We start from the raw sequence: 14,468 nt of genomic DNA on the forward strand, positions 1-14,468 counted from the left end.
AGAGATCTGCATTAGCTGGGCTAACGGGAGCAGTCCCGAGAGTTAGACATTACCTGAGGATAGACACACTAAAATACTTCCATTAGAAATTCTCCCTGCCCCGTCGCACACCACATCAGGGCTGGTTGGAGGGCATGAAAGTCTGCTGTGCTGTAGGGCCCCCCAAAGGTGAGGACAGTCTCAGCTGGCCCTCCTGGACCTTTCTTTGTGGCTGTACAAATGAACCTGGTCTCAGAGAAGGGCTTGCTCTCTGGCAGTGTAGGGATGGCAGCCCTGGAGGCAGGGAATTCCGGCCGAGCAGATATTATTCCCAAACTCCTTTATTTCAGACAGGAGAAACCAGAGGTCTTCTTAGAGAGGAGCTAAAAGGACCTTGTGGTTTGTTAGCAATTTTCAAATGGTGGTGGTAGTAGTAGTAATAATAATTAATTATGATAATAATTAAATTTGACATTAAAATGAAATTGATTTTTTTAATAAATCAAAAAATGTCAGTTTAGGTTGAAGAAAACCTTAATTTTGCTCTTTCACTCTGATGGTGTCACAATAAGACTCTTTTTCCTACCAGAAATCCTACCAATTCAAGCACTATTATTATTTAAACTAAGAGAAATTTCTAAAAAGTAACAGAAACTTTTGACAGAATAAAAATAGCAAATAGATAAAGTTTTTTTCCTGGACATTTTAGAAGAGGGAAGTAGCTAAATCATTCTTGGTGTGGGAGACTGAATCACTATTTCAATCTAACCAGCAAAGCAAACCAGCAAGGCAAGTGCTGTTCCCCCCTGACCCACCCACCGACTATCAGCATGCCCTCTGCTCGGGCTGACGAGCAGCAGGGTCTCCCACCGCACACACCCCGCGAGGCTGGTGCTCAGGGCTTTGTACCCACCAGCTGCTGAGCATTAGACAATCGTCTTTTCTCTTCTGTAGGGTAAGCCTCTTTCTGTAGGCTTTTATTTCTCCTTTCCCTTTTGAAGCAGGCTGCTGTTCTTCCTTCACAGTTCAGCCAGGGAAAGCCTTCCCTCCCCAGGCCTGATGCTTTTCACATCGCTGAGACTAACTGATAGTAGGCTTAACACAGATCTTAATTGTAGCTACAGATGCTTTGGGAATGGAAAGAGCAGCCAGACCTTACAGCCTTTAAAACTCTCCTCAGGTAAAAAAAAAGGTCTTTATAAAGAATTTTCAGTATGTAAAATAGCATAAAGGAATGAAGCAGGATGTAAAGGACAGACAGTTCCCTGAACACGGGCAGCCTCCGCAGTCTGTCAGAGTGGGACCACCTACACATCTCCCTGCCTTTAACAGACTAACCAGTCTCCCATGGCAGTGGCCTCTCTGGCTCTCCCCGCAGCAGCAGAAAGACTACAGATGGCATATACAGCCTTTGAATTGTAGCGGGAGAGGAAGACTAATGTAATTCCTAATTCTGCTCAAAATGTCCCATGTGCTTTTAGTCTGTGGCAGAGCCTGACTGTGCCATGAGCGGGAGAAGCTCGTCCTTCACCCTGAACCCCTGGTTCCTACAGGAGGGAAGCCCAGGAACCAGTGCCCAGAGTCTGCCATGCGATGCCGCTGCCCTGCGGCTCAGACTGACCCTCATCCTGTCCACACACGGGCAGATACAGGGTCCCTGCCCAGGTGGCACCACGCCGTGCGGGGGGGACAGGACCACAGCCCTGGCATAGAGCCGTGCTGACACAGCCCCAGGCTTCGGCTGACCTGTGTCCGAGCACAGACAGAGAAAGCACATGTATGTCCGCAGGACAAAAAGCAGCGGTACCCTTAATTTCTCCATCTGCACACAGTAGCAGTGTCTCAGAGGGAACTGTGGGCATCCACATAAAGCATGCATGGACTTAACATTGACAAACGACAGCAGACAGGGCCAACTGCAGTTTTAACACCTTAATACCTTTTTACACTGCTCAGCTAATACACATTAAGGCTTCGATGCAGCGTGTTGCTAGTCAGCTATCAGCCGTTGTTTTTAAATAAGCATGAGCTAATGTGTTAAAAACACAATGCCTCCTCCAGAACCTGGCCTCTCAACACACCCCGATACCTTGGATATACTGGCCTCTCTTTATAAGGTAGCTTTTGCCAGCAGATACTACAGGTGAAGTGTTGGTCTGTCTGACATCCTTTGCTGATAGCTGGAAACCTCAAGTCCTAAAATGTGCTCAGCCATTTCTCATTCCAGTGCAGTCTCTTCTGACGCTGCTGTGTACCTGCCTTCAGCATTTCTGGGGTGCCTGGAGGTTTGGCTCCTGGTGGAAATCAGACAGTGTTCCTCTGCTTCGGTCTGCACATAGCCTAAGTGCTGGCTGACTTCCCGTCATGCAAAGAGACTGTAGCCTAGACCCACTTCTTGAAAAGCAACACACGAGCAAAGAAATTGTTCAGTTCTGCAAGCATGAATGACCAGACAGGCAGGAGCATAGCCAGTATCTCTTGCTGTCTCTAGTGTATGGCTTTGAAGTTAGGAAGACTCATCTTTAGGTCTGTACGCAGAAGAATTCCGTCCCTCCTTTTGGATTATAGAGGTGGAACATCGTAGCATTTTTTATTTCTCCATGTAGAGGGATATTTCCATATGCTATTTTTTCCTCCCTCCCCTTAAAGAGTCTTGAGGTTTGCAGCCCCCTGAGGTCAGCTTTGAACAGAGTGGGTAATGCTTCTGTGCTGCATGTCCTCTCTAAATCTGTCCCTCCCACACTAGTAGGCAAAGACAGAACAAGCCTCAGAGGAATCCATGACATTTCTTGCCTGGCTCAAATGCAGTGAAGATGATGTTTGAAATGTCGTTAGTCATGAGTGATTAGCGAAGCTTAGTTGTTGAGGTTCTTAAACCCTGCTTCAATTCTGCACAGGGAAGGGCATGTTTGTGGTTGTGTTCTTCTTAATCGAGCTCCATTTTTATGGGTTCTGCTTATCTGCAGCCATAACAGGGAGGGAGATTCACAACTGTGCTGCAATTATTGATGTTCCTTTAGGGTGCTTAGAGCCCTCCATAAGCTCTCAATTTCAAATACTGTATCTCTAAATAAACAAGCAAAGATCAGTCTGTTTTTTAACCTCTTTAGGGCAGTTAAGATTCAGGGAAGTGGTGGTGAACCAGGCTCGGGTGCTGGATTGTAGCTGGTCCATTCTCAGTGCCCTGATTGTTGATGGTTTCCTGAGACCCTGTGTCTGAACCCCCACTTGTTCCCTCCACAGAGAACAATTGCTGCCATATTCATTTAAGGCATGAGGGTGTTTGTGTTTCCGATATATTGAATGCCTGTCAAAAATGCTAGGAAAGCAGGAATACAGAAATGTGTCAGAAAAATAAATATTCGTATCCCTTGTAATATTAAAGTGCAAATTTAAATCCTTTACAAAGCATTTGGTACTGTATGATATGAATGAGCACATGGTAACAGTCAAGCCTTTAAAAACTGATTTGTCTGGGCTTCAACACAGCATCAGCTTCAACCCCCCCAAAGACCCCACAGGAATATTCTGCATGAATTCAGCTGCTCATGAAGGAGATACAGACTTTATTGCACGCTGCATCAGCGCTTAGGAAGAGCTCCACCATGTCTACTCATGACAATTAAAATATTACTTTGGGAGAATTAAATTTCTCCAAGTTTAGGAAAACACTTCAGAAACTAAGTGCTTTTATAGCTGAACCAGCCTTTTCCTACCTTGACAAGCTGTTCCAAGGCTGTCCAAGTGCAGAAGTGCTGCGCAGTCAAGCACCTGATGCCCACCTAAGCTTCACTTCCTCTGGAATCACTGCTAGGTCTCTGCAGGAGCCCTGATCCATTAAGCTTGCTCTAATAAGGATTAATTTGTAAGTACCTCATTAGTTCAACATGAAATACAGTAGCCATGGTCAAAGTGCTTAGTCTTCCAGCCAGCCGTGGACCCTCACTACATTTAAAACTGATATTCTGTGTGCATCTCATACTTACTGACTGCAGACATCTAATATTTAACAGTAGCTCAACAAGCAGGGGCTACAGGACAGGTATATGTTTCAGGGGACTTCATCATTGAACAAGTTCCAGCATCATTCTGTCCCTTTACCACACTCTGTGTCCCCCCAAGTCTCCCTGTTTCTTATGTGATTAACACATTCATCTGCAAAGCCAGCAAATACCCAGGCATGCAAAGGCATTTTCAGATTTTATATTCAAGCCACGTTAAACTAGATTTTTGCTGTAAGTGACCACAAATCAGGTGAGGGTTTTCTCCTCAAGGGGAAGGGCAATGTCCTAGTATACATGACTGTGTAGAGGGGCTGAGGAGGACTGTGAGAGGGTACACCAAGGGCCATGATCTCCAAATGGGGTCCTTACATGCACAGGCATGGTTTGCCTGATTATTCCAAGCAGTGAGCTTGTACACATACCTTGCAGTTACACATGCCAGCATGAACTGTTGGAAGATATTCCTGAGTGGCTGGAGCAAATCTAGAGGTTGTGTGTGCAGATGGGTCCTTCACAGAGGGAGGTTTGTGGTGGGAAGGGCTGCAGAGGGCCACTCCTGTCCAACAGCTCTGCCGTTAGCCTCAGCCGTAATACACCGAGAAAGTGCCTTGGGCATGACTGCACAGTTCCACCGAGGTGGCACAGAGCCTGTCATACAGAGATTAACCTTATGAGAACCCTTCGCCACTTACGCTTATTAAAGTTAAAAAACAAAAACCAGACCGACTATCTAGGAGGAGGAAAAAATTAGATATTAATGAATGTCACATACATCACCATCAGATTTACATAAAGGCATATTCAGTTATCTTATGGCACAGATTTTAATTACTTTTTATTAACATTTCCTATTAGCTTTTATTCAGACTTCTACTTAATCAGGTTTTATTTTTCCACCAGAAAGAGATACATACTTACTAGTGGGAAACAAAAATCTGATTTAAAAGGTTCACAGTTTAGGTACTACTAAGTTAAACTTTCCCTAAGAATCATTCTTTCTTACTGAAATTCTTAATTGCCAATGAAAGGGCATCTTTAAAAGTATCAATAACATGAATAGTTAAGTGTGTTTAAAATATAAGATTACAAAAAAGTGTAGGTATGTAGACTCACATAATCATTTTTAAATTAAAAGGGCCTTTTTTTAATATAATAGTCCCCTCCTTTGCAAATGCTGACACCTACTTGAGTATGTGGCTAAATCAAGGCTAGGTTATCTAAACGGCATGACTTGAATCTTTCTGGCATAGAAATACAGATATGATTAAAAGTGTTGAAAATCTATTCTGGAATGTTATTTTTAATCAGGTAACTAAGTACTTTTTTTTATTTCACATTCTTACCCTCGCATGGAATCCAGCAAAGATGTATTGATTGAAGGGAAAGGTATTGGTTCAGGGTACACAAACATGCTGGTGAATGACAGATGCAATGAGATGAGATGAGACTGTGCTTCCAGGTGACCCAGCCCCATGGTCTGTGTCACTGATCTATAGAGCTAAATTCTGTAAGACAGGATGGCATACATTATAGTGGAAAATACTGCTTTGCATTCTTCTCAGATAACCCAGGCTGTTTACTTCTTAGGGACTCACAAATCTGTGTTACTGTTCTTCAGTGACCATAGAAAGGTCCTATCACTCCACTGTTTTACCATCTGCTATCCCTTACTGCAATGGGGTTTCAAAGGAGTGTGTGAGTGGTAGCACTGAAATGCAGCTGAAATTCAGTGACTGATTACTTCTCTTGGGTTCTTTTTAAAAATCCTGGACTGATCAGTAACGCAAGAGAACTTGCTGAAAGAATGGAAAGGAGAAAATTAAAATATTACAAACACATAATTGGCCCAAGGTCTTCAAGACAGGTGGATGGATACAGACCATTACTAGAAAATGACATCCATTTTAGTTGCCATCTGATTGTCCAGGTCGCATAGTGTTTATTCATCCATTTTAACTTTATAGAAAGATAAATGCATGTTGGTACATATCTGCCTCTGTCATGAGGATCTTGCACTGATTTGATTGTAATTTTTCTTGTTAATAGTTTTCCATAAATATGATGCAGTCCTTAACTTCAGTGACTGCAAAATAGGCTTCAAAGAAAATGTTTCCTACTCCCTCTTGTAATTTGTCATCTGATTTGTTAGCCTGAGACTCTAGATTGTGATCATGTTGCAACTGTTTTGTAACTAACTTGAGTTTGTTTTCCCTTTTCAGAGAGCAGATATAGCTGTTGCCCCCCTCACCATAACGTTGGTGCGAGAAGAAGTCATAGACTTTTCCAAACCCTTTATGAGCCTGGGCATCTCCATCATGATCAAGAAGCCTCAGAAATCTAAACCGGGTGTATTCTCTTTCCTGGATCCTTTGGCTTATGAAATTTGGATGTGTATAGTCTTTGCTTACATTGGCGTCAGCGTAGTTCTTTTCCTAGTCAGCAGATTCAGCCCTTACGAATGGCACTTGGAAGACAGCAGTGAAGAACCACGTGACCCACAGAATCCTCCCGACCCTCCAAATGAGTTTGGAATATTTAACAGCCTTTGGTTTTCCCTGGGTGCCTTTATGCAGCAAGGATGCGATATTTCTCCAAGGTTTGTTCCATATCACTCCATCACCTTTTTGCATTTTATGGTCGTTTTCAGATGCCATGGTGCATATATGTTACTTTTTCAAATTTCTTTTTAATTTCAAATTTTTTATTTTGACATTCCATTCAATGCTAAGTATCATCATCAAGCCACCATGCTTGCTAACATTCACCTCCAGAGTGAGTGGCATTGCCTTATAATGCCATTTATGCATTTCTGCCAAACTTATATACACCATGTTGAGGCTCTAAAATGCATAGGGTTTTTGTTTTCAGCAATGCTTGGAGGGCTACCGTGTTTTTGCTGCATATCTCATTTTACGGTCATCTCCTTGGTGCATATAACATTCTGCTTTGCAAAATAAGAATTGGTTATTTTAAAAAGTCACATGCAACAGCACTTTAAAACACCTCCACTCCTGTCATGGCTTCTGCTATTCTTTTTACTTTCTTTTGTGCCTAATTTATCTAGTTTTGTTCTTGAACCATCCTTTCATCTATTACTAATTTGCTTACCCCTGTCTTTCATATGTTCAGGTCTCCATCTGTGCCCTTCTAACAGTTACTGCGAACCACCCTGTATGTGTATTGTTATTTCAATCCAGTCTAATCTGTTGTCCCTGTGTTCATAGTCAATATGGTCTAATGAGCATTGCCAGTTTCCATAAAGATTTTTCTTATTCATGAAGACAGTCTTTCTGAATAAGGCTGTTTGATATAAGTTCCAATTTAACAGAGAGCACTGGTATTAACTACTACATAATTTATTTATTTTTTTTAAAGAAGCATTTTGAAAACCTGCGAATAGTGACATTCTCTCTGATTGAACAATGCATACCACAAATGTTTTTTGAATAATATATAGAATGTTTCCACATTTGCCCTGGTAAAATACTTTGGTAATGTGCCTGTGATAAGTAGTAAAATGAACTACTTTCTTAGTGATGGAGCACTAGTTACATTTTGTATGACAATAATAATAATCATAATAATAATAATAATAATAACAACCAGTTTACAGTTATTTTAATTATTAAAAATACCTGCTTAGTACAAACAGGATGCAGTTTTCCCTTTAACAAGTTAGCTAATTAAGGCAAGAGAGACAGATCTTTTCTAACTAAGTACTTTTATTTGAAATACACCTTGTCAGTCCCCATATTTGTGTACCTTTGTGTGCCTTTTTCAATACCTGAATCGTTGAAAAGTTACCAGGTTTTCCTGGTACATATAGTACATTCCTGGTACATACAGTGGTAGCCTCACTGAAGCAAGTGATAAAACTCCTGTGAAGTTTCATGGACAGGATCATGATTTTACCTGTAATGTAATAAGTCATTGCACATTGAAATCTCCTAATGATCACAGCAAAATCCAGGACTTTCAGAGATACTGGCTTATGCCTGTTGCTAGTTGATGCAAGTCGTGCATATGTTTTAAGTCTTGAGAGCAGCAATTAGATTTTGTACTTATCAACAGATGCACATGTATGCCCTACATAAAACACACACACATTTTGGCCTGGATATGACCATGCATTAGTTTTCACAGTTACCAGTGTTGGGGTGTGCTGCCTTGCTGAATGGTTATAGCTGTTAGCCCTCTCCTCCTGTTTGTATGCTGTGTTTCTGCTTTACACCTAAATTCTGTACTGAAACTTTGCCTCTCTACTTGTTGTTAAAGGTGATGAGTAGTGATAACATTTAAATTGCTGTTGACCATGTATGTGCCCAATGTAAAGGACCGGGAAATAAGCACTGGGACATCACATGGAAAGCTGCAGGCATTGCACTGTTTACGCTAGTTCTGTTTATTGACAGTTAAATAGAAGTGCATAGGATTTTTGTTAAGCTCTCATGTGACTCTTTGACATGTTCAGCTATTTACCTTATATAACGAGTGGTACATATTCTGTTTTTTTCAATACTACCATGATAAGTGCCTTGGAAATACCTACCAAAAAAAGAGACTTCAGTAAACCTATTTATTTTATCTGATGATTTGCCCATCAGAAGCTATTAGCTCAGTATTAACACATGGCCCTCATTTGAAGACGTTGTCCAGTTATTTTGTTATCTTTCATGATAACAGATTCCAGGCAGTTACATGCATTGTTACTGAAAAAAAGATAAATTTAATACCTTGGTTTAAATTCTAGAAACACTGTTCCTTTGACCGACATGTTGATTTAAGTTGATTAAATGTCAAATTTCTTTTCCGTAGAAGGGACTATTCCCAAGTATTTAATTCTTAATACGTATCTTTGTAAGGTTACACCATTCACAGTACATTGACTATATGAATGTTTCATACTATTTTATTGCCATTAAAAGGGGCTTCATTCTTCCATTGTGAGTTTTGTCTGAATAAATTTCTTATATGAGAGCGTACAGCACTTGTAGAGAGATGCCGACAAGCAGTCTGGAGAGATCACTTTTGTACTTGCTGATAAAGGCTCTTTCAGCTGCCTTTGTGTGGAACAGCTGTGACATCTAATGACTAGTTAGATCTATCCTCGGTGAGTATGCTGTGTGGATATTCCAGAGGATATATCCCTATACTCTCCTCTCTGTATTTAATAGGAGTCATCTAAACAGAATCAGATAGCAGCCAAAGGATAGGGGTTAGTGCATCCCTTGATGGAATCAACATTTGTTCCAGCAGTTTTGTTCTGCTATCAAAGGCTGCTGTGTTTTCTGCATAGTGAGCTGAAGCATTGAAAATTCACTTTTGATGGATCAAAAGTAAATTATTAAACTTGCTTTAATGTAAGATGTGTACAGCAAATGGAATCAGGAGAAAACAGTCAAATTTGTAACACTGTTCTGAGCAAAAGTATCTTTGAAATCTCAATGAGAGCATGTATTTCCATTTTGCTCTTTATTCATGTGGAACAAAGAGGCTAGATTAATTAATTGCTGATGGAAAAAGACAGGGTGCTCATTAAAAATTATCTTTTGAGGTTGGTCATTTAAAAGGGTGTATTTCTAGGTCCCTATTTTCACAGCAGAAGACTCAAGAGACTCCTATTAAAGGCCATGGGAATGACTTTGTGGGACTTTCAAAATAGCAATGAGCTGGGTAACTAGATATTTCTGAAACTCCCACTGCCAGTTCCTATGATGGAAGCATCTCAAGTCAGCACTTTAGATGCTATTATTTATTGTGTTCTGTCTCAGTAGCTGAGGCGAGGGCTGCCAGGCCACATGAGGCTGGCAGGAGAGGTAGAGGAGGGCTGGCTGGGTCTGAGGCAGGGACTGAGCTCGCAGCTCAGCGGGTACCAGGTAACATGTCCTCAGAATATGAAAGGGTTCTAGAAAAGGAGAGTTTGCACCAAAGCTGTTCAGGGTTATTTGTCAGTAGAACAGCCATCTTGTATTGATCAGAAGAGCCCAATTAAAAATTGAGTAGTGTGAGAAGCTTATTATTTCTGTGTACTATAAAAAACCAAATATGGTTTATGGCCATGAGTAGAAACAAAATTCAAACTATTTTGATAAATAGATGTTTTGTTTGAATGTATTGTTCTTGTGGAAGCTGAATGTGAATTTGAGTATTTGTTTTGTTTTTCTCTTGTTACTAACTTGCTTTCATTTGACTCCATGCTTCCTTTTAAATTTCCTCTCAAGGTATGCATTCTTCCTGTTTACTTCCTTTTGAAAACACCATCTGACCTTGTTTAGATAATTGAGTTATAATTCTGTTATTCCAGGTCTTTGTTACTCCACTCATTTGTTAACATGGTAACTCACTTTAAAATAATGCCATGCAAAGTATGTATTTATTGAGATAATTTGAAAAATTACATCTTGGGATAAAGCATTAATTGTTTGTTTTTAAATTACAACACTGCACACTTGGACAGGTATGTCTTCATCAGAAAAATTGGTCATGGTGTTAAAAGCTGTGATCGAATTTTTTTAGAATTATTATCTCAGTAATGGACAAACATTTCTGTGGTTCACAGTACAAACCATACAAGTATTCTCTTATTACCAGCCTAGTGTTTATGTACTAACCCTTTTTCTCCCACATCCCTCTACACCAGCTCCTGCAGTGGGTATAAGGAGTCTTCATATCAGCAGATGGACTTGGGGTGGCTGGGGTCCTTTGGACAAAGAGGCTGCCAGGCCATGCTTGTCCATGTTCTTGGTTTTTGGCTCTCTGCCTTTCTTTCCTTCGGTGTCATCTTTGTGATTTGTTTTGTTTTTCTTTTGCCCCATCCTGTGTTACCACCAATTACAGCTATGTCAGCCCAGGCTGCTTTGTAGTAGCAGCTGTTTAATCTTCCTTTTCATCCTCACTGGAAGACTGTGGGAGAAACAACTCTAGTAACATCCAGTTTTCCTTCAAGTGACCTCAACTCTTCTGAGAACAGCTCTGGTCCTCATCTAACAAGGCCCCTCTCTTGCATGTAGTACCTTTGGGGAGTGCCTTTTTCATCATGAGATCCAGCCATGCCCACCTTCCCCTGCCTTTCAGCTGTTCTCCATTTTGTGTCCTCTATCTGTCTGACTTGGTTCATGCAGGTTGCAAGATCTCTGGAGCAAGATATTTTTACCTTTCTCTGCATGAGCATGCAGCTAGACACAGACTTTTTATTGTTACAGCAGTGTGAGCTTGAGGTTTCACTGGTTTGGAAAATGCTTGTTTTCTGCACATCTTCATCCCAGCAACCCATCTGTCCTGCTAATAGAAGGGGCAGCTACCAATGCAAGTAAGACATTTCCTATGGGAAACTATAGGAAGAATGAACATACACTATTTTGTTCTCAATAGTTCCACTGAATTTATCTAAACACCCTGGCAAGTCTTTTTTTTTGTCATCCCATTTCAAGACCTACTGTAAAGGAAAAGGGCCACGGGAGCCTGGAAACCACAGATATAGCTGGTCGTGCTGTATGCAGGTGGATGCTTCATCCACTGAACCTGCTAGCCAGGCTTCTGCTCAGTCTGGCTCTGAAACTGTCCACCTCACTGCAGGGAGGAGGAATTCAACTCCAGGTCATCTCTGAAGACGGAAAGTACGTAGTGAAGGAATGAACAAAAGGGAGATGAATTTCACCTGACATAACCATCTAGAAGGAATAGGTTGCGTTTTAGTTGGGCATCTCTGTTTCTTCCAACATCATGAGACAGATGAGTACCTTCAGACTTATCCCACACTACACCAAGCAAGATAAATCTCTTTCTGAGGGTGACTGTCTCCTCTCTTTCTCTCTGCTGGCTCCCAAGGGAGCTTTACATGACAAGTTCATCAAGCACTGCTTTGCAGCTGGTCAAAATTACATCAGCCCTTATAAGAGGCTGATTCGGTGTGTAGGGTATTGAGTTTTACAAAGTAGCTAAAACCAAGACCCTAACTGGTAAGGGAGCTGGCCAGAAAGGACTTTAGCCATATTTAAAATCACTTGATATCTACAAAGAATGTAGAGCAAGGTAGAGAGATTTGTTCTGGATTTGTATTTCTGTAACTTACCTTTGCAGCTACACAGTAGCCTTCTGTTAGTGAGCACAGCTGCAGCACAGCCCAGTTTGAAACTTGGAAGCCTTTTTTCCTCTTGGGAGTCCCTCAAGAAAGGCAGGGAAGCCTCCTCTGCTTGTTGGTGATCCAGGGGATGTGTGCCTGCCCTGAGGAGGCACACACAGGTCAGAGCGATGGTGGTGTCTCTCAGAGTTCACACCTGGAAAGTCATTGCTTCCTGATGGACAAAGAGGTGATGCTTCACTCCTCTAGCTTCCCTAAGCTTTGTAACCACCTGAACCGCCTTGCACATTGCACAGACTTTGATGCAGCAGTCCCTGGGGTGATATCTGTGCTGGCAAGTGGTGTGTGCTGTAATCCATAGAAAACAGCCTGCATCTGCCCTCTCAGTGGGAGCTGCTGCTTCAGTTCCTTGGGCAGAGAGTGGGGAATAGCAGCGCTTCACCTCTTTGTTTGTTTCTCCACATTCCTCTCACCTTTTCCAGATTGCACTCCCTGTTTTTATTGTGTTGGTTATCTTTTTCTTATGTGTATTCTTTAATGTTGGATGGGTTTTTTTCTTTTTTTCTTAATGGGATTTTTTTAATGGCTTGGGCAATCACAGGCTCTGGCCAAGACTAGGCAGTTTATCAGCTAACCCCCCCCTGTGTGGGTGGGGTGGGGGCATGTCACAAGAATTTGGGGTTTTTCCTGTCTCCATCTGTTGGTAGGACAACTTGTACCCACTGTCTGGGGATGGCACTGAGGGGCTTGAAGGAAACAAATAAGCAGGTAAGAGTTTTCTTGCTTTCTGTATCTTCCCTTCATACAAATGGAGGACCACAGCACAGAGGTTCCATGGACTTAATGTGTCTGGGATTAATTCTTCCTTCCACTGGTATCAGTAGAGTTAAGCGAAAATATATTAAATAGCTTTGTGTCAGCTCCTGAAATGATTACTGGTCAACATGCTGTGTTTGAAGAATGAGCACTTTACAAAGCAGTGGAATTCCCCGCCCAGCTGAGCAGCATGGCACTGACATCCTTCAGCCCTGAACAGATATTTTGAGTCTGATGTTCAGTTGCTTTAAAGCATTAGGAGCTCTTACTGACAGGATCTAGACCTCTTGACCACTAGGCATTTTGTGATTATCTATTTACAAATAGGCTTTTTTATAGTCCTTATGGTGTCCTTTCATAAAAGAAAAGCCACAACAAAAACAGAACATGGATTTTTTTTTTCTGCTTCTTTCTGTTGCTCTGGTGGTTTTAAAGCAGAAATATGCTTGACTTGGAACAATGCAACATGCAAATTTTAATTATCATAAAACATAAAACAAACCAGACTCTTTCCTCACTTCAGTATACAGATTCAGTCTGTAATTCCTGCTAGGTTATGATGAGAGAAGGATACTGGATCACTTCTGTTTTATTCCTCTGCATGTTTACTCAGATTCCTTTTTGCAGTTTACTACATCTTAACATTTTGAGGGTCAGTGCAGTAAAAGGTACATTTGTGTCCTCCAGGCCGGGCAGCCCCCAAAGAGACACAAAGCTGGCAGATCGAAGCAGGCAAATCCAGCCTCAGGGAAAGTCTGGGCAAGCAGAGGAGACAAAAGTCTTCTGGCAAAAGACTCTCAGCAAAGGGTCTGTGGAAGCCAGGGAAGCTTGTTCCTCTCCAAGCCTCCAGTGGCATTGGCTCAGATGAATTAGTTCTTAATTAATTGTCCTTGTTTTCACTGAAAGACTGGAGAGAGATTTTAACTAGGCAAGACTAGGTGCACACTGAGTTTGTTCTCCTGAGGAAGGGTGTCAGGAACTGGATCACATTCTGCCTGTTCACAGAAGCCTGAAGGATCTGGCCAAAATGGTTGTGCATGTGAATTTCTCTTCAATGAAAAAAACAAACAAACCCAGAGGAATGTTTTCAAAGCAATTTGATGATGTGTGTTTTTCCATAGATCTCTCTCAGGGCGAATTGTTGGAGGAGTCTGGTGGTTCTTCACTCTCATCATTATCTCTTCCTACACTGCTAATCTTGCTGCCTTCCTTACGGTGGAAAGGATGGTTTCTCCCATAGAGAGTGCAGAGGACCTGGCTAAACAAACCGAAATAGCCTATGGCACTTTGGACTCAGGCTCAACCAAAGAATTCTTCAGAGTAAGTCTGTTAAATCTCCATTAGAGCTTTTCTAAACTGTAAGTGCCTAATATATGGAATTCAGTCATTTGGTTTTACCCAACTGTAATAGCTGTTCAGGTGAAAGTTGTTCTGTGCAATCAGGACAGGACTGCAGATTTTAATATAAAAGGCAGTTTATCAAAAATGTGTGGTTTTGCTCAGTCTGAAACATCTCAAGATGTAAAACCTGCCCTCTGCTGTCATGGGAAAGGTTTTTTTAACACCAGTTTCAGAACCTCGATCTGATG

General features: G+C 41.5%; 1 protein-coding gene across 1 annotated transcript in view; it reads left to right on the top strand.

The window, feature by feature from the left end:
• The window catches only part of GRIA3 (glutamate ionotropic receptor AMPA type subunit 3), a 163,153-nt gene that overhangs the window by 113,026 nt on the left and 35,659 nt on the right, over positions 1–14,468 (top strand). The window contains exons 12-13 of the mRNA XM_026848517.1: positions 6,203–6,579; positions 14,001–14,199. Of these exons, the coding sequence (XP_026704318.1) occupies positions 6,203–6,579; positions 14,001–14,199 (576 nt within the window). The remainder of the gene's footprint in view (positions 1–6,202; positions 6,580–14,000; positions 14,200–14,468) is intronic.

This window comes from Athene cunicularia, assembly GCF_003259725.1.
Source record: "Athene cunicularia isolate RWA chromosome 4 unlocalized genomic scaffold, athCun1 chr4_part3, whole genome shotgun sequence".
Classification (NCBI taxonomy): Eukaryota; Metazoa; Chordata; class Aves; order Strigiformes; family Strigidae; genus Athene; species Athene cunicularia.